Source organism: Scomber scombrus, chromosome 3 (genome assembly GCF_963691925.1).
Source record: "Scomber scombrus chromosome 3, fScoSco1.1, whole genome shotgun sequence".
Taxonomy (NCBI): domain Eukaryota; kingdom Metazoa; phylum Chordata; class Actinopteri; order Scombriformes; family Scombridae; genus Scomber; species Scomber scombrus.
This window is the reverse complement of record NC_084972.1, coordinates 11,103,601-11,129,470: the sequence shown is the minus strand read 5'-3', so window position 1 is coordinate 11,129,470 and position 25,870 is coordinate 11,103,601. Positions and strand designations below refer to the sequence as shown.

At 38.4% G+C, this 25,870-nt stretch overlaps 2 protein-coding genes across 3 annotated transcripts; one reads left to right on the top strand and one right to left on the bottom strand.

Annotated features, from left to right (window-relative positions):
* Positions 1 to 898: 898 nt before the first annotated feature.
* On the bottom strand, positions 899 to 10,044 carry idh3b (isocitrate dehydrogenase (NAD(+)) 3 non-catalytic subunit beta). 2 transcript variants are annotated; one of them, XM_062415821.1, is made up of 11 exons: positions 9,989 to 10,044; positions 7,780 to 7,953; positions 7,218 to 7,338; positions 6,345 to 6,405; positions 6,078 to 6,210; positions 5,482 to 5,615; positions 5,242 to 5,344; positions 4,918 to 5,064; positions 4,690 to 4,784; positions 4,469 to 4,529; positions 899 to 1,467 (listed from the first exon to the last, which is right to left on the bottom strand). In XM_062415821.1, the coding sequence occupies exons 1-11, from the start codon at positions 10,040 to 10,042 to the stop codon at positions 1,390 to 1,392; spliced, it is 1,161 nt and encodes a 386-aa protein (XP_062271805.1). In that variant the 5' UTR covers positions 10,043 to 10,044; the 3' UTR covers positions 899 to 1,389. The 2 variants fall into 2 exon arrangements, with proteins under 2 accessions (XP_062271805.1, XP_062271804.1); XM_062415820.1 differs by lacking the exon at positions 899 to 1,467 and adding an exon at positions 1,486 to 3,367.
* A 3,069-nt stretch (positions 10,045 to 13,113) lies between these two features.
* On the top strand, positions 13,114 to 24,996 carry wdr1 (WD repeat domain 1). Its single transcript, XM_062416055.1, has 15 exons — positions 13,114 to 13,240; positions 14,743 to 14,864; positions 16,645 to 16,735; positions 16,840 to 16,987; positions 17,426 to 17,606; positions 19,102 to 19,179; positions 19,547 to 19,627; positions 20,025 to 20,258; positions 21,053 to 21,142; positions 21,865 to 22,019; positions 22,503 to 22,590; positions 22,692 to 22,802; positions 23,030 to 23,203; positions 23,324 to 23,468; positions 23,714 to 24,996. Exons 1-15 carry the CDS (start codon positions 13,225 to 13,227, stop codon positions 23,818 to 23,820), a joined length of 1,821 nt encoding a protein of 606 aa, XP_062272039.1. The 5' UTR covers positions 13,114 to 13,224; the 3' UTR covers positions 23,821 to 24,996.
* Positions 24,997 to 25,870: the final 874 nt, after the last annotated feature.

Here is a 25,870-nt window from a genome sequence, read left to right as displayed (position 1 = left end):
CTATTATATCAATATTGTTAGTGGAACCAAGGCTGGATTACCAACCTGGAAATGTGGGCCCCCAAATCCTTATGTAGGTATATGACAATTACTTGCAGCAAATGTTACCTGTTGTAATTTCTGTAATTACAAATTAGCCTGGAAATATGCACCACTAAAGCACAAATGCACTAAAAAGGTAATGCTCCTGCATTTTAATCCAAGCAGGTTTTAATACTTTTAAGCTCCTACCAGGTGCCCCATTTTTGTCCACAAGCCACAAGTTCAGGAAAGTCATATTGCCTGTGATTAGTACTGTGTCCGATATAACAGTGCAATATAAGTTTTTTGTATGTGAAATGTTGCTACATCTGAAACACTGAGGAGGCAGGATTACTTGAGCTGAAACATTTAGTGTATTAATTTATTAGTCAATCAGTTGACAACAAAATAATTGGCAGTTATTTAAATTGAAGAGCTGTCTTTTTTGAGGGAGCAAACATGCCAAATAATTCAGTGGTTTGCAGCATTTCAGTGTTCATGCCTTCTGGTTTTCTCAATATTATAATAACCTGAATACATTTTGTATTTGGACTGTTGGTTGAACTAAACATATCATCACTGAGCATATAGTTTAAAAATCCCCAGCCCCAGATTATTACCACGATGTACAAGACCAGTACAAACATTGTGTGTTCTGTTCAGTTTCTTCTTACTTTATCCTTTCTGTGGTTCAGCAGATCTGGAGCTACATAAAGCAACAGTCCATCATATGACTAACACAGCAAGACTCTCATATTGATAGTTTTATTTTTACGGATCTTTTTCAGTCCGCCTGACTACCATATGTTAGACACAGATAGGGTCTTGGCTGAGTTTTGAGTTCCTCATGCTGTGACTGAGCCACCAGCAGCTATGATCAACACTAGATACTGCATCACTCTCCTATTAACATTCATGCAAGGATTTTGCACACAAGATGTAATTTCTCACTTATTATTTATTATTCATGTCTCATTATAAATGAAGAAGCAATGTAGCTAAAACTTAATAAATAATATGAAGATATACATACATCATGTTTTGACTGCTGTTAATGTCCAGACATAAAACATTTAAGTGGAATTACAGGATCACAGCAGGGAGCACAATGTGAATGCTGATGTGTAACAGGATTCAAACATATTTTGGGTTTATTTTAAGACTTTGCATCTTGAACACTTTTATTTCTGTACTTGTATTTGATGTGTTATACTCAACTGCAAAAAACACTGTGAATATTACAGCTGAGTATGGTTGTATGTTGGAATATATTGTGCAGTTGAGATATCAAGTTAACAAGACGTAAATGAAAAGGAAAAAAAAAGACTGTGTGCGTTGTAGCAGCTGACAGATTTGCAAATACAATACTTAGACTGCCAGGTTAGAAATGACAGCCCGGGTGAACTCGTCGCTTGAGGCATAACCCCCCAGGTCTCCGGTGCGCACCTGTTGCAAACATAAGGACAGTGTGTTACTATATGCACAGCTGCAGCAACACATGTCCACATACAGTATCGTGACGAGCATGTTAGAGAGCCTTTGAAAACTGCACTCACAGAACGACTCACAAAGAGCAGTGATGTGTTCATTAGAAAGCATCCGTTTAAGTTACGTTCTCTTCATTTTCTCAGTTATTTTTATTCCCATCATTTCATGAGGCTTTTAATTAAAACGTACCATTCAAATGAAGTATGTAAATATTATTACAATTCTCAGATGTAGTTTCTGAGTCATTTCAGCAAGTATGTCACCATAGTAACATTACTTAAGTTTCTCTATGAAGAGAAAACAGAATCTTATTTAATACCACATCTTTATCATAATCATACACCAGCTTTAATGTAAGTATGACATGTTGATACAGGATTTATTGTGAACAAAGGGGAAACTAATAGGATGAACAAAAAAGACAAAAAACCCACAAATACAAAAGAAAAACAAACAAACAGACGACACTGTTACATTGTTGGTGTTGTACAATTTCCATAACAAGCTTTAAAGCTTTGATTTGGTCAAAGACACAAATAAATATAAAGTTATGATATACTACATTATTTTAATGTTTTATTAGGGTTAAAAACTGGCTGCACATGAAATCAGTTAAATTGAGGCATGACAGATGAACAAAGAGCAGAGTCTTAATTCTTACAGCACCAGAAGAATGAACAGTTTTGAACAAGTGAGCACCACCATCTTGAGATAAAACTTGTTTATACAAGAAATGTGCTTTATCCTTTGGTATTCATGTTTAAATTAGAAAAATAACATGACTTAAATCAATTAATTTGTTGTCAGTAGACTGGGCATTGCTCCAATAATGATGAATAGACAACTAGCTCTAAGAACATCAACCCAGGAGATACTCTGTCAATATTAAGAAACTGTAGAATAATTATAAAATTTTACAAAATGGTATTAAAATGTAAAATATTCACACTACAAAGTAACATTGTATCTTGATGACACGGGATCATTTTTGCTTTCTTGTGTGACATTTATTATTAATATCCCGGTAACAGACATTATTTTGCATTCAGATAGATAAAATATTTCACAGCTGAACAGAGTCTGATAACATCTGTAGGTCAGAAATATTCTGATATTATTGAGTCATGATGTAGCAGTGTTGTTAAATGATGAGCTAGAAGCAGTCAGTTTTCAGTTTGTCATTTTGGTTGAGGCTATTGGATGAAGTGAAAAATGAGGTGACAGTAGGAGGAAGTTGGTGGTAGACCGCAAGGCAAAAGCAGATTCTCTGATTTAGCTGATATCTAAAGTTTATCAAGCAACAAGCAAAAAGAAGGGAAATAAAGAAAGAGGTGCATGTAGAAATATCTCCCAGAATGGAAAAAAAATGACACAGATGATCTAAATTAGTAAAAATACTGAAAAGGAATTCAAACTTAGCACACATAATCCAGAGTTAAGAGAGAAAATGAAAGGAGTGAACATGATTTTAAACAGTTTTGGACAGTAACTGAGGGAAGAGGGGTTTCCATGGAGAGGGGCAACATGCTTTAACATTTAAACCCTAGAGAGGTAGCCTCATGATCTGCACAGGTACCACTGATTCAGTTGGATTCATTAGTAAACCCAGTATGAACAATACATGCAACTTAAAAGTCGAAACTGTGCGGCACAACTGTCTTTTAGCAGTGAAGGGGAGACGTGTCTTAACATGCGTCCAGTTCATGTTAAGATCAATGTCCAGATTAAAGGAAATGTCAGGAAGGAGTGTGTCTGGGGAGCAAACATCTTAGTAAACGGGTCGGTGACGCAGGTTCTCCACAATGGCACGCACAAAGTCGCTAGTGGTACAGTACCCGCCAAGGTCTCGTGTCCGTACCTGGGACGCGCACACAGATACACACAAACACACACAGGATAATGGGGTGGAGGGGTGGAGGAGAGGAGGGTATTAAAAGGGAGAAGGGGAAAATGGAGAGGAAGGGCACTTCAGACAACAAGCAGGCAAATTCCACTTTCAACATTCCTTAAAAATGATCATTTTTCACATACACACAGATATCTCTCCATGCCTCAAAAACAAAAATACCAGCTGTTTTGCTCTTTTGCTTGTATATGATACTGTCATTCACATGCACTTTATTAATGTCAATTTGTGTATTAAAAATCAATAAACAAAGTTCTTTAAAAAAACAAACAAAAAAAAAAAAAAACCAAAACAAACAACTTTTGCCACTGCTTAAAGAAAAGCAATGAAAAAGGGAAAAATAAACTTCTTTTGCTGAAATGCAGTCTATAGAGCTGAATTCACTGTGCATTTCAACACAATGTGAGGGATGAAAGTTGACTGATGTCATGCAGGTATTTGTGTCAGTGTATGTTAGTGTCAACAGGGATCAGGTGCAAAAGGCAGTTAGCTCAGTCTAGCTGAAGAGGAAAAAAATATGTTTCCCTGGTAACAAATACAGATAACGTGCACATTTATAGGCATACTGAGTGAGGAAGAGATCTTGAAACTAAGTAATCAAAGGCACTCTAACACACTGAAGTATAGTTTACCAGCTGTTGGATATTGGCATTTGTGTGTCAAGAAATGGTAACGTTCAGGGATGAACACAAACACTTAAGTGTACGTTTCATTTCCTAAAGTGCCCGCAGCATTTTGACACTCCGTATGAAGCTGCAGACACTGACCCACAAAAATCGATGAGCGGTGTTAATTCACAAGCAGGAGCTGACAGCATTAAGGTATGCATGTCCTGTTGCTTCCACATATCTTCATTCTGCAGATCCACTGGTTTTATTTTGCTCTGCTTGTATCATTACATAAAAATCTACTCCTTCTTGTTGTTAAATGTTAATACTGTTAGTATCACCTGGTTGAACATTCATAGGCTGAATGCACCACTGCACATACAGTAGATAGATCTAACAAATAACACACACACACACATATATACACAAACATTCATTCACTTACCTTGCCCTGTTTGATGACCCTCTTGACAGCATCTGACACCATATGGGAGTGATATTCCAGGCTGTAACACAATACAGTCACAATAAAGAGGTTGCCAAAACTGTCTTGTGCACATCTCCACATTCACGCCTGAGAGGCTAGTGGACCAGTGCAGGGGATCAGCGGGTATGCTGTTTAATGATGTGTACTTCTTATTAAAAGGTCTTGAAAGATTGACTCACTTGAGGTGCTTGAGCATGTTAGCAGCACTGAGCAGCATGGCTGTGGGGTTAGCAATGTTCCTTCCTACAGCTTGTGCAAAGGGATGACGAGCACCCTGAAAGAGAGAAGAGAACATTATCATGTTCTGCCATTTATTTTTAATTAAACAAGCACATGTAACAAAGTGGCCAGCTTAAAGAGATTTTTTTTAAAAACAACACAGTGTTAGGAAGTCAGCGGAGACTTACAGTTTCAAAGACTGCATACTCTGCGCTGTAGCTTTCCCCGGGAACAACACCTGCTCCTCCCACCAGTCCTGCTGCCAGGTTATCAATAATGTTGCCATACAGGTTGGGCATCACCAGCACATCAAACTGGTATGGGTTCTGAACCAGCTGCAGAACAGACAACAACAAGTTTAATGCAGAAATGGAGTGTAACTAAAACTTAATTGACTGTGGTTAGCAAGTCAGTAAACAAGTAACATGAATACAGGTCTATCAGGTGTAATATGTATTATGTAACACTGAATAATTCATAGTGAAGTCAGTAGAATGAAAAGCTGTATATACCTGCATGCAACAGTTATCGATGATTATGTTCTCATATTTGATTTTGGGGTATAGTTCTGCCACCTCCGCACAGCTCTGCAGAAACAGGCCGTCAGCTAATTTCCTGTAATTAGACAAGGGATGAGGACAAGCGTTGCTACGTGTGTGATGCAAATTATAACCCAAATTAACACAAGTCTCAGAGTTAATGCAAGAAGAAGAAGACAAATAGCAGAGAGGCTAGCTTTTCAACTTTCTCACATGATGTTGGCCTTGTGGACAGCAGTGACCTTGCTTCGCCCCTTCTTGGTGGCATAATCGAAGGCAAACTTGGCAATGCGCCGTGACTTCTCCCTGGTGATGATCTTCAAGCATTCGATCACACCGGTCACACTCTGGAGGAGCAAAGAGAGGGTACATACATGTCAACATGGCCATTTTTAGAGAGAAATATCTACAGCAGTACGTCTGATGGATCGGATTCAGCTTAATTGTAATGAATGACGCCATTTACACAGAACATGTAAACAATGGTATTGTTCACATTTTCTTTAAAAGCCATCAGTATTGGTAACAGCATCACAAATCTATTATCAGATAGGTTATAGTTAATGGCCACATTGAAGGCAAACTTTAACAATAAACTGACAGCTGAGGAGTAGTAGTAGTAGAGAACATTTTCTTCTCTCTCTAAATGTAGCACAAAACAACATAAACCACTTCTGCACTTCCATCAGAGTGACTCATCGTTGTTTTGGTGCCCGTTTACTGGTGTTTATGGGAACTCTTTCCGTTTCATGTGGGTTTAAAACCACTGTTCCTCCCCTGAATGCAGCGTGAGGAGGAGTCATGTTTACCTCATGCTCCAGGGAGCTGTACTCCCCCTCAGTCTGTTCGCGGATGATGACCAGGTCCAGGTTGTTGTGGCGAGTGCTGTAGCCCGGAAGGCTGTTCACATGAACCACATTAGCAAACAGGTCCAGTTTACGCCTGGGGAATAGTCAGAGGTAAAATTACTTTTTTTTTTTTTTTTTTTTTTTAAATAGAATGAAATTACATACACGCGCACGCACGCACGCACGCACGCACGCACGCACGCACGCAACTGGTTGTCTGGTTTTTACCTCAGTCTCATCTCATATGAAGCCAGCTCCCCTTTGAACTCCATGGGCGTGTGAATCTTTCCTGGATAACCAAACATGTCAGAAACATATATGTTAGATCCATTCCATCCTTTTTAAAGCCTCTGGAAATTCGGCTTGAAATAGTAAAGATGCATATGTGATATCAAAGTTGAGTGTTTCATTAAGCATGCACAAAAATCTGAGTAAAAATAAACATTCATAACGGATTTAAAAAAAAACCTAGTTCCAAAAACAGCTCATTTTGCACTTTAGACCATTTCTCAAGACTGTGTAGGTGTGGCAGATCACGTTTTGATTGACACCTGCACTGGATACCTGTACCGGGGGCTGGCTAACTACAGTACTTAACAACTAGGTTTCCATGCTGGGGAGCCCCACCACCAACACAGTAAATATACTGTATTATTCCATGTACCATCATCACTAAAGGAGGATGGGAAATAGCTAAGGGAAGCCATCACTAATTGCTAAGCTAAAGTAACTAGCAGAGCATCTGAAGCATGTAAACGGCAGTGTGACTGGTGAGAAAATTGCTAAAAGAAGGAGAGAACTAAGGGTGTTTGAAAAAAAACTAGTGCATGTTTAAATGTACAACGTGTAATCAGCCACATTAATGAAGAATATGGCAAGATTAATTAGGTTGAGATGCAGAAAAACCTGATTACAGAATTTCTATTTCAGCCATATAATAAAGGCTGTAAAGTAACTAAACAAGGATTTTCCAAGTAAAGCTGTAGATTATTTTGATGTATGCAATAGGCCACTCAGTTTTCATAACTCATATTAGACTGATTTTTATTTTTTAAATGGAGGAAGACAATGAAAGGACAAGAAAAGATTAAGTAAAGCTACCTTTCATGGCCACTTTGTTGACCTTCATAGAGGTCAACACTTGGTCCAGTTTCTCCTCACTGGCCATGTTCTGCACTTCACTCAGGTGGAACTCCTCAAATTCGACGGGGACATCTCCTGCCTGTAGACAAGGCGAAAAAGAAGTCGACCTCAGTTTAAGTTTAAATAAATTAAACATTTAGATGATAGTATTTTGCATGTTTTTCCCGCATGTGCAGAATTTCTATTGTAAACCTTTTACTGTACAAAAGTACTGTAACAAAAGACACACACAAAGACACACTACAAAAACATCCATCATAATGCTCATTATATCAGCATAAGCATAAGCAACTGTCTCATCTGGCATATTTCTGTTGTGCTGTATTTATTTATGGGTAACAAAAAGGCCTAAAGTGAATCATGAGTGGGGCAGGAATACATTGTCAAAAATTCCTCCAGTAAGGATGCTCTGTAGAAAAAATGACTTTACTTTTGTGTACTTTCTTTGTCCCAGATATTTTGCTCTGTAATTCTTTTAAAAAGGAAAAAAGGCAGTGATGATTCCAGCTGTAAAATGTACCTTAAAGACATCCTTGACAGCAGTCATCAGCTCAGGTCCCACTCCGTCCCCTGGAACCATTGTGACCTTAAAGGTTGCATCTGCACGAGCAGGCGGGGCCTCTGGTCCACAGAGAGCAGCAGAAACACTCAGTGGTCGGGAGGCCAGTTGCTGCCACCGGGGGCCACTCAGGCCCTGAGGACAGAAAAGTGGACACAGACACAATGAGGGCTGGACAATATCACATTGTGTACAAAGAGTTAATATACAGTTCGTTGACAGTGTATTAGGTCCACATAGCTACACCCATTTATGTCAGTGTGGGCGGACTCAGTATTAGAAACACATCTTGGTATAATGGAATACAGTTTAGCAGCATAATCACCTATCTAGCTAGGTGAACCTAATAAACTGAAAACTGAGTAGAAATCTGGCTACGTCAGATTCTGTACCATGGTATCTACAGAGCGATACTGGATTTTTGAGGCCAATACTAATAATGATATTTCTTTTTTTGTTTATTCAATAGATTGGACAATGTATATTTTTACATAAAACACTTTTGATAAGAATTGTTTTGATTCATTTTTTATCATTACTGAAAACTGTGACCAATACATGTACAGGGCAGGACATTTTACAGTTAAAAAAATAACTGGTCTGTGCTCTCTGGTGAACAGAGAGGTGTGGCGCTGGATTTAGATATGGGGTGAGCTTCTCAATCTGCCATAATATCTAAAAGTAATCTGTTTTAATAATATAGACTTTATTGAACAAAATAACAATGTAAACAGTAAGACCACTTATCTAACTAACCATTTCAACCATTACAAAGTTATTATTTCATCTAGGTCTCAAATGTGACTCAGCTATAAAAGTGCAATACCAATAGTTGCCCAGCTGAAGTTCCCCCGTTTCGACTGTTTGAAACACCTCAAAACATTTGATTTTCAATTACATTGCTTCATACTGATTCAGTGTTTCAGAAAGTCTTGTTTCCCTCAACGCTAATGTCGACATGTTTCTACACTACGTCAAACATATCTTTGCTATCTCTGTGCTGCAATTTAATTTTTTGTTAGTTAATTGGCCAACATATAAGACAAATACTGAGCGTGATGAGCAAATATCAGTCAACCCATTCATATCTGTATTAGGCCATTATAGGCAATGTTACAAATCAAAGAGAAACGCTGCATTGAGGCATTATTGGATTGTTATATGATTATACTATATTGTTGGATATTTCATTTGCCAGATTAAAGAAAATCAGACTTTCATTTCAGATTATTTTATCCATAAATAGTTTCTCAACTTGATTTTCCAGAAAATTTTCAAATATACAGTAACAGTGGACAAACTTTCTCATCCAATTGAATGGGCAGGTGTGAGTGGTACTGTATATGTCGATATAATGTAAAGTTATAAGACGTTTTATCCATGAAGAAACACATAACTTTGATGATCACATAATAGTGAGGGCAAATATGGATGTGTGTATAGTATTATCTGTAGATATGTTTAATGAATGATGATGAGACACTGAGCAGAGAGGGGTTTATAAGCAGGGGACAAACTGGATGCTACAGGGAACAAATGTGCTAAAATATAAACTTAAAGTTAATGCCAGAAATGTCACCTCTTAAAATGACAACACAAAAACACACCTGCAGTTTTACAGTGAAAACTGAAGTGATAATCTCCCACTGACATTTAACCATATTATTGGCGGGTAAGAACAATGGAGACGACAGGCAACTAAAACTAAATGATCAGTTCACTAGTGTCTTATCTGAAGAGACAAATCAACCTATTAGCTGAAGAGCTGTTTTAAAGACAGACAGTTATATGCTGCTGTTATCTGATGGCTGCTTGAGGACATGGAGGTTACCGGTTAGCTAGCTAACGTTGCTTCAGCTAAGACTATGACTGTCTTGTCTGACAAACCTTTAATCATAAACAAACATTAACGTGATTTCTGCTCTTAGACCAGCTTAGGAAAAGAAATGGAGCTACTAAAATACTCCGTGGATCACTTATTATCTCAACATGACGAGGTCTATTCAAATGATGTGTCAATGAACGAGGCGACTCATGGTTAGCAACAACACATAGGTGGCACAAAGTCATTGAGCCACATTTTAATAATATGCTGTTTGAGTTCGCCTAAATATAGTTCAACTAAAGCGACTTGTTTCTTCTCTCTTACCGAGCTTGTTAGTGTACTCACCTTGACCAATGTTACTAAGCTTCCTCTCAAGGCGGCCGCCATAGTCACAGACATGCAGCCAGCAACAACTACACTACTTCTTCTACGCTGCAGGGCTGCTGTAGCCGATAAACCTCAATAGTGCCATCAAGTGGACAGAATATGTATGGCAGGTAATAATACCTTCTCCACCGGGACAGTCTGTCTGCTACGGACATTAAAAGCTTGAATTTACATAATCCTAATCACAATCATCATAAGTCTGAAATATGTTTCATCTTGGGCTGAAACTGAGTTCTGAGATGAGAAAGGTAGGCCTGTGGTGAGGAATCACATCAAAGTGAGTGACTCTTGCCATGCAAAATTAGACATTTTTACACATTAATGCATCAGTCTAACTCTCTGAAAGGGGCCATTCTACATTAGGAGTACGTTAAACCCTACTTTTGATACGTCATGCATATTTTTGCCTACTTATGGAAGTCTGAGTAATTCCACCACTGGAAGAGGATTCCAGAGACATTCTTTGTGACATGTTCAGGACCTGTTTGGATGTTACTGTTCCAATTTCTTTAGAAAGAAAAAAATGTTTGGCTCTGGCAAAGTGTTTGGATTTGCAGGTTAGGTATTGTACAAGAATGGCCCGACAAATGTATTTCACATTAGTAAGAACCAGTTGTATGGAGTTCATTTCCTGGGTATGAGATCACCTTCAAAGGTCTTATGATGAGCTACATTGAGGTTAAAAAGGTGGTTCTATGAGGATGGCAAATTGTCAATGAAGAAAGGCTGGCATTAAAAGAAAAGACAAAAATGTCTGGTGAAGAATGGGGTAAGGAATTTAGGGCAGCTACAGCAGCAGTTAAGTCCAAATCAAGCCCTGATCAAGCTGTAGTCCCACAGTCAGCAGACACATGGGCCCAAAGAGATGGAGATGCAGCTTCTGCACTACAAATAAGGACAATAAAACAAGCAAACGGCAATTGTGGAAAATACACACATTCAAAGTTTCTAGCTGCTGAGACAACTGCAAAGACTTGTTTTTATAAAGATTGTATCCAATTCGCATACCAGTTTGTTTTGTTTGTTGACTTCAGTCAATGCTGAATTAATTTTGTCCCTGTTGTTTGATGAATGTAATAGTTAATTAAACCACTCTGACTGTGGCTTTGAATATTCGTTCTACATCAATAAATAGTGTAAAACCTGAAGAATACACCCTCTCTGCTGTCTGAAACATTAATTCACCAATTTATTAATAACAAATAAGATATTAATGGATCCACTACTACTTGTGGTTCAAATGTGGTGTATGGTGAAGAATAAGCAAATAATTTAAGGCTTTACAGAACAGGAAACATTATTATGTAATCCAATGCAATAATGTTGCAATAAATGCTATTTTTGTTAAGCTTTCATGTTCACTTCTCTTTGAATAATTCAGTGGGCCAAAAGCTTATCAGGGCCCCTGCAACATGCCAAGGATTACAGGTATTTATTGTGTTAGAGCTGTTGTTGAGCTGAGCTCAGGGGGCCCCAAAATGTTTAGCAGTGTCGAGCTTAGGATGCCTATTTTCACGTTTTTACTTTCATTCATGAATCTGTCTGTGTGACTGCTTGTAATGTCATCTTTACAAGTCTGTATTGTTGTAACATGACTATATTTGCTGCTACTGTGACCCATCCTCCCAAACAGGTCCAACCTATATAGGTCAGGGGATTCCCAGTCCTATTCCAGGCCAGTGATGCTGTCTGCTGGAGCACATTTTCAAATCACTATCAAAGATATATAACTGTAGATCAGAGTGGGGCACCTCCTTGCACTTGTTAAATGGTTCCCGTTTTCCTTGTTGGGCATTTAATTTAGTTATTCATGCCAGCATAATTTTCTTTAGGGGCTGAAGTGGCGCATTTATTTAACTGTAGAGATTTTGCCCTGGGTCTTGCCCTGCAGGTTGTTCCCCTCCTTCACTCGGTTTTGCTGACCCTGCAGTAACTCCAGTACATTTAATTATAGAGCTAAGCATCCATTTTTCTGAGGTAACTATCCTATAATGTTTTTAAAAGCTAAGTGCTTTTAAAAAAAAATGCTTTGAAGGCATTTCCGTGATAAAATATTCAATCTCTTGCAGGATCAAAAGGCTGAAAACATTCATTTCCTATGCTGAGGCTCTATTTCCTTATCCAAACAAAGATAGATGTCAGAGAAGATGTCCATGTTTGACCTGTAAGACATACACCAAAATTGAAAACTTTTATAATCAGTTATATTTAGAGGTATACATATATTAATGTGACTTTTAATTATTTTCTAAAACAAAAAACCCAAATAAAATATGTCATTTCAGGCTACCAGGATTATGAAATAGTTCAAGCTTTGTAAATTAATAATTTTTTCTTATAAGTGAAATTCATATTTTATTTATTAGGTCACACTTCTTTTTTTAAAGCTAGGAAGGAAAAGTCAAAACATTTGTTTAAAGTAGCTTATTTCAAGTATTGTCATAATCATACTGTATATAGCCTACTGTATATATTCTGTACATAACCACCTACTATATACATATAAAGTAATGTCATTTAAAAAAGTTATCTCAGCACTTGTCCTTTCCTGTTTATGGTTCACACTCTGTTTCACCTGTGTGAAGAGTATACAGAGAACCAGTAAACCAGTCAAATTCATTGTATGTACAAACATAGTTCACCAAGAAAGATCATAATGACTGATAATCCAACAGAGAGGCTGTACTGTCTGCATGGAAAGACAAAATACTGGGCAAACATTTACGATTGTGGGCAGACAGTAGACATCTGTGGAATCACAATGATGCCTTTGAAGACCCAACCCACTCCTAGATAACAGATCAAATATTTCATATCCTACATGACCAAATCGTGCAGTAATGTGCAGAGTACTGAAGTTACAAACTGGATTGGGGCCACAACGCTATTCATGGTCTTACGCTACACATACCACCATGTGATTGGTGGAGATTGAAGGGGTGGTTGAACAGCCTGGAGCCTGAAAGGCGTCGTTCAGGGCGAAATACTCCCATAAAGCAGGGGTGCATGGCTAGTGGTTGACAGGCGCAGCGTAGTATCTGAGTTTACTATATATGGACAAAGCCAGGCAGAAGAGAGCTCCACTTGCTTCCGTGTTTGTGTGATCAGGGAGTGCACAGCCGGGGAAGCTTCACTGTCTCCACGGTTTCATTCATTTTGGAAGAGTAACGTTAAGCAAGTGACCAGCAGGGAAAATGCCGCTTGAACTGAGTAAGTCTTTTAATTTGTAATAACAACGACTGAGCAGAAAATGCAGTGAATCTCTTCATTTCTTGCGTCATTTTGGAGCAGCTCGAGCTAGTCAGACAGTTAGCACCAAGCTAGCTAGCCTCGCCCATTGCTGCATTAATGTTGACATTTCATCGCACACATCAAAGACAAAATCTCGGGATGAGCACTAATGGTGTCAGGGTCAGTGTTGCCATGTGTGTGATGAGCCTCGGTTGGTTGAGGAGATGATGTGTCTCGAAATGCAGCCTGTTACAGGATGTTCATTAAAGTTAGCTTGGGCTAGCTATGAGTTGAGCTAACGTCAGTCAGAGGAAATAGTTGTGCTCACATCGCGTTGTTGTTATGACATGTCCAGGCAGTCTGCATGACTGTGAGGAAGTAGCTTCAAAGCAGTGGTTCTCAAAGTGAGGTCCGTGGACCCCCAGAGGTCCCTGAGAGGGTATCTGGGGGTCCGCAGAAAAAAGGGGAAGCATTTACTATCATTTCTAATTTCATCCATTAGTAACACAGGGACAGAGAGTGTATGTCTGTTCTGGTCATGAGTTTCATATCCTTTCATACATGGTTTAATTTGTGTCAGTTTAGGGAGATTAGGTACCTCTGACATAAGGAAATCCCAATCTGTGGCTGCAGGGAGAGCTCAAAATGAAGAGTTTTGGCAGCAATTTCTTTTAAAAAGTTGAGCTGGTGGAGGGAACTGAAGTCTACTAGCATTATTAGGTTTACAATCAGTGTAGATCTAAAGTGATTTGTTTTTAAGTACTGCTCACATGCTGTATGCAAAACAGATAAAAGAGCCTTTGGGTTGTGAATTTGCATTTATGTATATCTACATCTATCTATGTCTAAATAACAAATCAGATTTTCATTGGTTCACTTCACAACTTAAGAAGTCAAATGATGTGTCTGCAGTATAGAAAGCAAAATCAGCCTTTCTGGACAGTTTCAGGAAGTGCATACCGGAAAGCATAATACGTTTATATCTCTCTTGAATTTGTTTATTTTTAACTCTAATAGGTTATTATACACATAAGTTATAGCCATACCTTATGCCATCTCTTATTTGGGAGAAAATAAACTTCTTGTGGATAATTTATACATGACTTTATTAAATAGGTCTGAACACTGAGCTGACCAATAGGGACAGACCTGGTGGTGTGGTAAAAGTGTCTGGAAAAATCAGTGAGGCCATGTTAAACACATCAAGCCCTTAGATAACTTATGAGTAATAGTTCTATGACTAATTTTGAAGTAACTGATGCTGATCAAGTCTGGTCATATATTTAATATGCAACTGTTGGGTAAGGAGATATCAGCATATGCAGAACAAGTTAAAAAAAAAAAAGGGCAGGCACTGTACACCTAAATAGGTGTATAGGGTGGTATTACTTGGATGTAAACAATTTTCTGTATTTTCTAATTAAAGTAAATGTTTGCTAGTTTAATGCTTCAGAATTATCTGTCCACCTGTCTGCTTTCAGAACATGTATTCGCCAGTCTCCCGCAGATGGAGAGGGGAGTTGCGAAAGTGATTGGTGGCGATCCCAAAGGCAACAACTTCCTGTATACTAATGGGAAGTGTGTCATCATCAGGAACATTGAAGTAATTTTTACTTTCATTGTTACATTTCAAAGTGTTTTAAATGTTTGGTTTTTTAACAATATGGGTCTTATTTTCATAGTTTCTGCCATTATTAAAATTTATCAAGATAACATTTTACTCACTAATTACAGCGTATTGCTTTGATTACACCGAATCAGCAGTAACTTAACACCACCTCAAAATAACTTCACTGACTACTTGTTTGAAAGTTTTATGTTTGTTGCGCCTCTGGCCACACTTAAAACCAGTGCTTGGTGTGGTCATAGGTGTGTTCTAAAACCCGACGGGCACAGCGCTGCTTTGTACCAGTTAGATGTGATGTTGTATAATTTCAGTTTGGCACATGCTGCTTATGCCATCCTGATTTGACGGCTTTTCTGGCAATTTAACAAAATACCATGTTCCCTAACTTAATGGCAAAACATTGGAGATTAGTCACATGTATTAATCAGGACTTGTCATGCTAAATCCAAAAGGAAATGGTACTAAGTGTACTTTCTCTGCCAACATTTCAAAGCTGTCCAGAGTTGAAATCAAAGTCTGGCTGCAATGATGGTTTTAAAATAGATTTTTGTACATTCTGTATTTAGTACAACTGATCTTGAACAAGCAGCATAACAGCAGCGTCTCCACTACCACCCACCTGCACTCCATTATAACAGGTTTCTCTATCCTTGCCACTAAATAGCACATGACACACTGGAATGGCCAAATGGTAAGCGTCCTCTGTTGCACCTGTAACCACACCTGTGGGTGAGGTCGCAGTGTATTGAACACATTCTGAGTACAGCAGCAACATGAGATCCTCAAACACTGGAGGTCAGCAAAAACACAGTTCTCAGCTAATATTAAGTCTTTAACTAGGAAGCAGTTCCGTAAAATGTAAAACATTCTCAACACTTTGGGGAACACGTCTAGCAGTGAGGAACTCTGAAGTCGCATTCGAATACAGTGTGCGGAAAGGCACAAAGAGTAGGTTTTATGAATATGTATTTATGAATATGTATTTCATACAGGTATTTCTCTCAAAAAATTAATTGATAAATAATTTTTCTCAGAACAAAAAAAATAACAGTGTGCACGTTGGGACTCGTAATGTAGCGGTCTGTCTCTGTGTCAGGAGTTTATAAATGGCTGCAGATCTCTATCTGGAGGAGCTGAGCTGTTGTGGTCAGAGCAGATGTCTGTGGTCTAGAAGTGTGAGGTTCGAGGCCTCGTGTAGGAACCCACCTTCGCAAAAAAACTTTATTTAAGAACACTTCAATATCGTAAAATTAGCAGTGTAGTAAGAACAAAAACAGGATTTTTATTTTATTTTATTCCAATACACATACAAATCATTTTGCTGCCTCAACAAATACAGATACAAATACTAGCCTCTCTGCACATTCCTAGCGGTTAGGCTGCCGATTGCAACCAACTGAATTCCCCTTCCCTAACCTCCTCTTTCTAAGTGTGTGGGAGAACCTCCAATGGCTGTGAAACCTGTGAAAAACAGTAGCCAACGTTCTTGGCTAAAAACATGAAAAGAAAGAAGAAACATGGTGGTGTAACATGTTGGGCTCCATGTTAGGGCCCCCTCTCCTTATGTATATATAAAATGATATGATAAACAACAGGAACAATGGTCAAAACTATGAAAATAAGGTCCAAGTTATAAAAAAACAAAAAAAAACAGCAGATTTGTTTTCTTTGTACTCCTTTAGAAAGGCACCACCTTTTGTAGCATTTATCAGACACTATCAGACCTGCTAATGTCTCATGTTTCCTGCCTTTACAGAACCCGGCTATAGCAGACATTTACACTGAACATGCTCATCAGGTTACTGTTGCCAAGTATGCTCCCAGTGGATTCTACATTGCATCTGGAGGTAAACAAGCCACATATGAACACATGTGCATATACTGTAGTTGTTGTTATCATAGTAATGTTTATGATCTACTAAAATAAACGATTGTTTTAAAACCCTTTTAGATGCGTCAGGAAAGATCCGTATCTGGGACACCACCCAGAAGGAGCATCTGCTCAAGTACGAGTACACCCCTATTTCAGGCAGGGTCAAGGACATCGCATGGACAGAGGATAGCAAGAGGATTGCTGTTGTTGGTGACGGACGAGAGAAGTGAGTATTTGGGGGGTGGAGTGGTGGTTATATTAGACTGACTGAAACTATGTTGAAGAAAAGCAAGAAGTTAGTATCATGTAACTTAAACCAGCATGAGTCAGGTTCAAGAGAAGCTCCCCGCACACCATTGTTTGCTTTACATATTTTAGTTTGACATGCTAAGATGGCATTTTGGTGTCATTTTAAATAACGCTTATTATGTAGGCCAACTTTCCATAAATAAAATAATGAAAAAAACACATAGCATAAACATGATTTCAGTGTGTTTGACTGTAAATGTAAAGCTGTACAGAATGTGGTCTAATTTCTGTTTTTAGTTTAATCCTGGGAGACTTGTAGACTTGCTTTTATAGGGAAAAAGATGTTTTTGTTATTTCTGTTCACCTCTCAGACCTCACACAAAACAAATGTATGTGTGTTGATCTCTATCTGTAGGTTTGGGGCAGTGTTCCTGTGGGACTCTGGGTCCTCAGTGGGAGAAGTTTCCGGCCACTCCAAGTTAATCAACAGTGTAGACATACGTCAGAAACGCCCGTACCGTCTTGCCGCTGCCAGTGATGACACCTGTGGTTCCTTCTTCGAGGGCCCTCCCTTCAAGTTCAAGTTCACATTGCGTGTGAGTTGGAAAGATTAACATTAGCTTTTCTTCTCCAGGCTTCTAAAAGGGGAACTTGTGTATAAACAAATCAGATGGAAGCAATTTGATTCTGATAAACCCTGTCTTGGGGGGGAGAAAAAGGAAAGGCTTTGCTTTTAACTAGAGGAATACAATCCAACAGACCAACCAAAGGCTAAATATCATCTTCAACGTGGAGTCTTAGTCATAACAAAATAGTAGCCCTCAGCAACTGCACATATAGCAGTAGCGTTAAGACTTTTTCCATCACTTTAAACCAGCGGTCTAATGTTTATGCCCACTGGTCATCTAGAGTCTGTCACACCCTGGTGGTCTGACAGTGTGGCCTTGTTTGTCTGTTTCCATATTACATAACCCACTTCCCCCATAAATTCTTGAAGAATGTTTGAGCCACATCCCAAATAGAACTACTTGCCTCTACCACTTTGTAAACACTAAATCTTCATTTCTGTCTTCTTTTAGAAAATCCTTGGAGGCTTATTTTTAGGATCCAGTCTGGAATTGATTTCTCTGTATAAAAGTCAAGATTAAGTTCTTTAATGATGGCCTGGCTTGTAATAGTCTCATAGAAGTAGCAGTAGAGTAGATATGTGAGCTCAAAATGCTCTTACATCTTAAGGCTAAATGATTTGCATTTTTTAATGTACAATTCTATTTTAGTCTGTATTTGGTTTTGAGAGGAGCTGAGAGCAGCAAGTGCAGTCTCATGTCCTGTTTTCATGTCTTCATACTCATGAACACTTCTCAGACAACTCCTCAGGTGGATGGAGTAGGCTGTATAGTGCTGAATGTGTGGCTGTCAAATTAGATTATTCCAGGCTGGAGTCCTGCTTATGAAATGTTTCTTCTCAGGAACAACATTGTTTTGGGGCAGCAGCAACAAACCTTCCTGACTCTAACCAGTAGTGAGAGTATATATCCGCTACTTAGTATATCTGCTATGGGCTGGTTTTAATTACAACTATTCTTGCAAATAGAATAGAAAGCCTTTATTGTCATTGTACAAGAACATACAACGAGATAAGGAGTGCTATATCTGAAAACAGTGCTGATTAGTCAATAAAAATGAACCAATAAGACAGACAACATAAACAAGCATACAAATGGGAAATAAATAGTGTGAGAAAATGGTGTAAAAAAAAAAGTGCAGTATGGTGTTTTTTCTAGAAAATTATAATTTTCTCAAGTTGACTTTTTGTTGTTAAACCTCAATTGTAGTCACCCATGATGATCTTTCATCTTTTTAAATGAGAAATAATAAAAAGTTTCTAATCCCTGAAGAGGATGGCAGAGAATTATCAATATTTTAGTTTAGTTTGTCCAGCATGATTAATGTTATGTGTTATCAACCATGGTGAATGACTGACGGGGAATGTCCTAGATAAAATGTAATGCTGTGTTTATTAATGTGAACAAATATGTCTGTAAGGATAATTTTTCCTCTTTCTTCCTTTCTCCCTGGTGACTACAAAAGGACCACAGCCAGTTCGTCAACTGTGTCCGTTTCTCTCCAGACGGAAGTCGGTTTGCCACAGCAGGTGCTGATGGCCAGGTGAGTTTTGGATTGTCAGGTGTGGGCATGTGCTCATGCAAATTTTATATCAAGATTACTTTCACCACGACAATCTTAAAGCAAGACTATGGAACTTCTGCTGAGCAGCAGCAACAGCGATCTCTGCTGCCACCAGAGGTAATTACAGGAAGCTGGTGCATTTCATTCCTTTTGATATCTGAGCAATGAGGGTACCATGCTATTGTTACAATAGTTGCATAATGTTGCCTTAAGTATAACACCTTGACATTTACCAGAATAACATGAATTGAATCTAAGGATCCCTCAGCTTAAAGTGGCAGTTTTGTAAGGAACAAATTCACACAAAAAATGTTACTAATGTTCTTAACGAATATTATTTCCTCAGATTTTCGTCTATGATGGAACAAATGGGGAGCGTGTTAGCTCACTGGGTGGGGAGAAGGCCCACAAAGGAGGAATCTATGCTGTAAGTAGGGTTTCTTGAGCTCTTTCATGTCAAAACATATACAGAATGCAGTATCAAATTTGACCAGTCTGTCTTGGTTTGAATTACAGAAGTCATAACTACAATGCTCATGGTCTTACTCTGGCACAATAACTTGGTTGGGTGTGAGGGTTTATTTTTCAGCAGCTATAATCAGATGTGGCATGGAATCAGGCTAAAGCATGTGAACACAAAATTGCTTCTTTCCCTATTTAAGTTTTGAGCTATTGGGAACACTTTTTTCCTACATAACACTGGTGTGTCTGATGTTGAATAAATATCTACAAGGCCTCTTTACAAACAAAATGCACAACTTAACATTACACACATATTAATATCATAACCTTTTTTTTCTCCATCCCAACTTTCCACCCTCCAGATCAGCTGGAGCCCTGACAGCTCCCAACTGATCTCTGCCTCAGGGGACAAGACTGTCAAGCTCTGGGATGTTGGTGCAGGTACAGCTGTTACCACCTTCAACCTGGGCACTGAAGTGACAGACCAGCAGCTGGGATGCCTGTGGCAGAATGACCACCTCCTCAGCATCTCCTTGTCAGGATTCATTAACTACCTGGACAAGAACAACCCTGACCGGCCCATCCGCACCATCAAGGTCTGGCTCTTGAGATGTTAAGGATCTTATTCTTGGATATTATCAATAGTTCCTTGTCACTGATCAAATGTGGTATTAGCTCTTAAGTAGCTTTTATTTCACTCAACTCACACACAAGCTTCTAGCTTTTTGAGAATTTTATGCTTTCAGATTTATACTCACTTGTGGGACTATTTTCCAATTATAACTTTTAAAAAAGTGGATACACATTCTAAAGTTATTGACTGTGTTTATCTCTAAATTGTCACACACATGTATGAATCTCAGCAAGCTCTATACTATCATTGTACACATTTATAAATATTACCACATTTGTATATTTCAATGCATATATGTTCCGTATGTTTTGTGTCAGGAGTGGTACATTTCTGATAAAGCTCTTAGCTCTTTGTCTGTCAAGTCATTTTTAGTGGATTTGTGCAAACATCTGTGGCATGTGACTTTGGTAGATAATGCAACCTTTCACCAGAGAATAGAAGCTTCTGACTGGCATACACATTTGTCAGAAATTGGATGGTGTAAAATGACACCTACTGCTACTCAAAATATCAGCTTGAAGTGAACTGAACCAGCTATAAGACTAGATTTGATGCACTGACATATATCATTTGCCAGGCCGAAAGCAGTAGGACAGAAAATTCCAGTCACTGTACATTAAGTTCTTGCAAAAGCATCTTTTAAAAAAAGTCATGAGGCTTTTACTGGAACTAATACGCTGCCAAAATTTCTTAGAGATATGTCTGTCATGAGTATGTGTTGATATTCTATAAAACATGTACTTGTGCACTTTACAGGGTCACAGCAAATCCATCCAATGTCTGACGGTTCACAAAAATGAAGGCCGAACCTACATCTACTCGGGAAGTCACGATGGACACATCAATATCCTTTCATTGCTGAAGTGGTGCCAATAAGTGACTGCAAAGGTCACTCTGTAAACCATACTGTATCTAGATTATTGTTTTTTTAATCTCTCAAATATGTTGACATGTGCAATTTAAAAATGATAATATCCCAGCTCTCTACAGATATTTGCCTGTTGCAGAGGTGTATTTATTTTTGATTAGCTCAACAGAATTCCCCACTTAAGAAATTTGTCTTTGTTTTACTATCTCTATATATAATTTTATCAGGCTTGTATTGCTGACACTAGGTTGTTGTAGAAGAATGGTGTATTCAACATATTGAACACAGATCTAAAAGAGCTAAAACAGGGAGTTTACCATCATTGGCAGCTAAATGCTGCTGTGCACTTTCTAAGATATGGAAGGTCTTGAAGCCCCACTGAATTCTCTGAAATAGTGCATTGATTCATAATGGGCATTCCTTTAAGAGAGGAAACAGAGATTTGAAGAAGACTGTTCTCAGATTGCTCCAACAATCTGGCTCATTTTTGGCTTTTTAAATGGGGGCTGAACAATCCCACTCTTACAATGGATTCAGAACCTCTCAGAAAGTTTGAAATAACAGAATTGAATCTTATTAAAAATGAAATGGGTGGTATATACTTTTGATGCATTAAAGTGTACAGGTAGTGATAGTTCAGGTGACTCAATACTGACGTGTGTGTGTGTGTGTGTGTTTTTTCTTAACATTTGCCTCACATTACTGGGATGCAGAAACTGGGGAGAACGATTGCTTCTCGGGAAAGGGCCACAGCAACCAGGTGAGCAAAATGGTGACTGACAATGACAACGAGCTGGTGACGTGCAGCATGGATGATACACTGCGCTACATCAACATCGGCAAGAAGGAGTACAGGTAAGGGTCTTTACAGTTACACTGTACAGATGACAGCTATGAGATGAATTTAGTGGAGATTATAATGATGTTCTGCATTTTGTCTGATAATGAAGGTGGATGTGGGCAGGGCAGCTGCCTGGTAGAAAGCAGATTAAGTTTAGGATTAGATTTTTGTTATGACAGTTGGTAATGAGTGGATGTGCCTGAGCTTAATGCACTGTCATGTAGATCTGTAGAAGTAGACCTTTATTTTGTCACTAGAGATCTGCCCCAAAATTGTCTTAGCACTATTGCAGTGGTAGTTTAACCATCAATGCATGAATGCTTCTGTTTTTTGTTTTTTTTATATATGGAACATGTATTTATGTATTGTATCCTTAATAAGTGTCGGCCTTTGTAGACTTCTCTTACAGCAGCACCAATCTGTGTATCAGAAGTGAGCTTAAACTGCAACATTTAGAGGTGGACACTCATCTAACATGTTTGTTTTTTGTTTTTTAGTGCCTCTGATGTGGTGAAGATGGATTTCCAGCCTAAAAGTGTGTCAGCAGCAGCAGGAGGGCTGTCACTGGCTGTGTGCATTGGACAGGTAATCTCTTTGACTTTATCATCACCACTTAGCCCAGGCAAGATCTCCCCTTTGAACGCATTTGTGATGTTTTTTATATATTTATATTTTATATTTCCCAGGTTGTCTTGCTGAAGGATAAGAAGAAAGTCTTCACATTGGATAATCTCGGCTATGAGCCAGAGGTCGGAGTTATCCACCCCGGGGGCTCCACTGCTGCAGTGGGGGGAGCAGTAAGTGTCGACATCTATGAACAGAGATTATTTCGCTACACAAGTTCAGCCAGCTTTGATCTTGAAAAATGATTTTGAGTTCAGGGATAAATGTATCATCAGCATGTCCTGGTGTGTAATAATGATTAATTTATGTGACAGGACACAGTGCTGCACAGTCTTCATCATACCCTGCTGTCATTAGATTTGAGATTAATTCTTATATTGTTTTTTTTTTTCTTCTATAGGATGGGATCATTCGTCTGTACTCTATTCAGGGCAACACTCTGAAGGACGAGGGTAAAACCATGGAGGCTAAAGGGGCGATCACGGACATGGCCTACTCCAATGATGGAGCCTATCTGGCTACCATAGATGACAAGAAAGTTGCCACAGTCTTTATTGTGGCAGATGGCTACTCTGTAAGCATTTGTCTGTCCTATACATCCTTTTTGTTTGTTTAATATCCAGTGCCTATAGAATATAAAATAGTCATCGCCTCTTTTTTTTATAATTAGCTGTCACTCTTTTTATTTTCCCAGGTCAAAAATGAGTTCTACGGACACCATGCAAAACCAGTGACCATGGCCTGGTCACCTGATAATGAGCACTTTGCGACTGGTGGGATGGACATGATGGTGTTTATCTGGACGGTTAATGATCCTGACAAGAGGATTAAGCTTCCAGGTAGGCCGCAAACGTGCACATGTACATTCACTCAACCTAATGCATTTACAGATGTGTGCAATTTTTTTTACTGTTTTTCACTTTGATATTTGGCAGATTAATAAATAATGAAAATAACCATAAATCGTATCTCTAGTTTTTCTTAGATATTTATAAGCTAAAATCACAGGTACAAACATCCTTAATGTTTTTTTAACACTCAGAAACTCTTTTGACATTGTTGTTCCATGCTTTGATGTTTGCAGACGCTCACAGGTTGCACCATGTCAGCGGCCTGGCCTGGATAGATGAGCACACTGTAGTCACCACCTCCCACGACGGCAGCATCAAGCAGTGGACTGTTTCAGAATGAGCTGCTTGCAGACGAACATCCACATCTCCAGGGACAAGGACTACTGTAGAAATCAGTCTTTCTTTCTTTTTTTTTCTTTTTTTTTTTTTACTGTATTTTCACTCTCTAAACGGTGTTCTATGCTGTCTGTAAACATCTGAATTGTAAATGGTCAAGGCTGGGAAAAGCTCCCATAAAATTATCCAAGATCTGTCTCTTTGTTGCAAATCACTAACTTAAACGAAAGACACTGAGACAAAATGTTGAAGTATACAATGTAACCATGAGTGCTTTTACATCTCTTTGAGCGTTATGGACCCAGAAACATATTTGTAAGCTCAACATTCCATAGGCGATAGCCTTTAAACTGAAATCCTTGTCTGTGGTTGGGCTCAATGCACCCTAACTTAACGGATGAACCAAAAGTTAGTTGTTTTTTTAAATCAACAAAATGATGTTTGAAAGAAATGAAATCTTTTGGTTACATTCCTGAAATGAGAAGTAACTAGTCCTAACTGTTGTTGCCTGTCACTTTTTATTTTCAAGGTTTTAAGGGGGTGGGTGTCTTTGCTTTTGCTTTCTTAGGTGTACTTTCTGTGAGCACTTACTGTTGGACTGGGGAGCATTAATAGGAACTGAAAGAACAAAATTCATATACAATCAAGATGCTGTCGATTCAATTGAAGGTCCTGTATTGTTGCTGTGCTTTTTGTTTGGGCCCACTTTTCTTGTCTCACTTTTTTTTCATGTCTTCATGCATCAGCTTCCAAAGTGGAAGTGATTCATTAATAATAATGATAATAATAAAAAACTTTTTATGCATTTTCCTGTTTGTGCTGATTTGCACTGTTTCGGCTTGTCAAACGCATTTATGTGCAAATTGTTAAATTGCAATCTTCAAAACAGTGTCGCAGCATTCAGGTGCACACTGACTATAACATACTGTAAAAACCACTGAACTGTAGGTGTTCCCAGATGAGACAAGACTGAGAGGAGCAGGTGAGAAAGCCTTTTCTAAACCAAAAATAAATAAAATACTGTTTTCAAGGACTTTCCTGTGACTACATTAGTAAATTTGCCATTATGTAACTGATGTACCTTATTGACCATGAGGCATTGTCACATTGTCCTTTTTCATTTTTGTCTCGCTTCATTGTAAACTGTCTAAATAAAGGAAACATGATTGGGGGAAAAGTATCCTTTAAGAGGGTAGTCTTCGAAATATTTTGTATTTGAGTATCTGGGGCTGTACTACTCCCTCAGATTTTTGACAGCCTTGAAAAGCATTTCAGGTGAGAAATATGATGCCAACTGTTAGAGGGGAAACAAATTAACATTTATGCTCTTGCTCAGATTAATCTTTAATCAGTGAAAACACAATAACAATGTTCAAACCCAGACAAATCTATATTTTGAATAAAAATAATGGTCCGTTTCATTTGGTCACCTCAGGTGTTGAGTTTGCCCACCACAAGCTACCATAAATGAACATTTATCCAGTTATAAGCCACACTTTTTCATTTTTGAGATATTTCTTGTTTTCAACTATATCTTTTAACCAGATGACAGATTTTAGTCATTGGACATCTGGATCTTAAGTTATCAGAGGAACAATTCTGGAGAGAGTTAGAGGACGTTGAGAACTAGGAAGACAAGTAATAGGAGGAGAGGCTGAAGATAGTGTCCTCTGAAACAGAAGATGAGAGGCTGAAGGACAAGTCAGAAGAAATGAGAGTTATCACAGATGAGGTCAGATGTCACAGCTCCTGTCAACCATGTAATTAAGCATGGGTTGAGTGTACAGGAGGTTGGTCAGAGGGACCAGCCTATACACTGTAGCTCTGATTTTAAAGCATTTCATAACAAGGAGATCTTAGATGTTGAACATTACAACAGCATACATTTCCATCAACTGCAACAGCACATCATCACTGACAACACAATATTAAACAACATCAACAGTGTAGGCACTTCGCTATGATTATGTACAAGTAAGTTACATTTATGTATTAGTCTATTACAATATTGGTCCTGTATTCCAGTTTACTGTATTACTCAGTTTACACTATAT

Coding starts and splice junctions, on each gene's coding strand:
- idh3b (XM_062415820.1), bottom strand. CDS start 10,042: ATGTCTGTGACTATGGCGGCCGCCTTGAGAGGAAGCTTAGTAACATTG. Junction 7,954..9,988: donor GCTTAGTAACATTGGTCAAG/GTGAGTACACTA, acceptor TTCTGTCCTCAG/GGCCTGAGTGGCCCCCGGTG. Junction 5,065..5,241: donor TCGATAACTGTTGCATGCAG/GTATATACAGCT, acceptor TCTGTTCTGCAG/CTGGTTCAGAACCCATACCA.
- wdr1 (XM_062416055.1), top strand. Junction 20,259..21,052: donor GGCCCATCCGCACCATCAAG/GTCTGGCTCTTG, acceptor TGCACTTTACAG/GGTCACAGCAAATCCATCCA. Junction 22,803..23,029: donor CTGCTGCAGTGGGGGGAGCA/GTAAGTGTCGAC, acceptor TTTCTTCTATAG/GATGGGATCATTCGTCTGTA.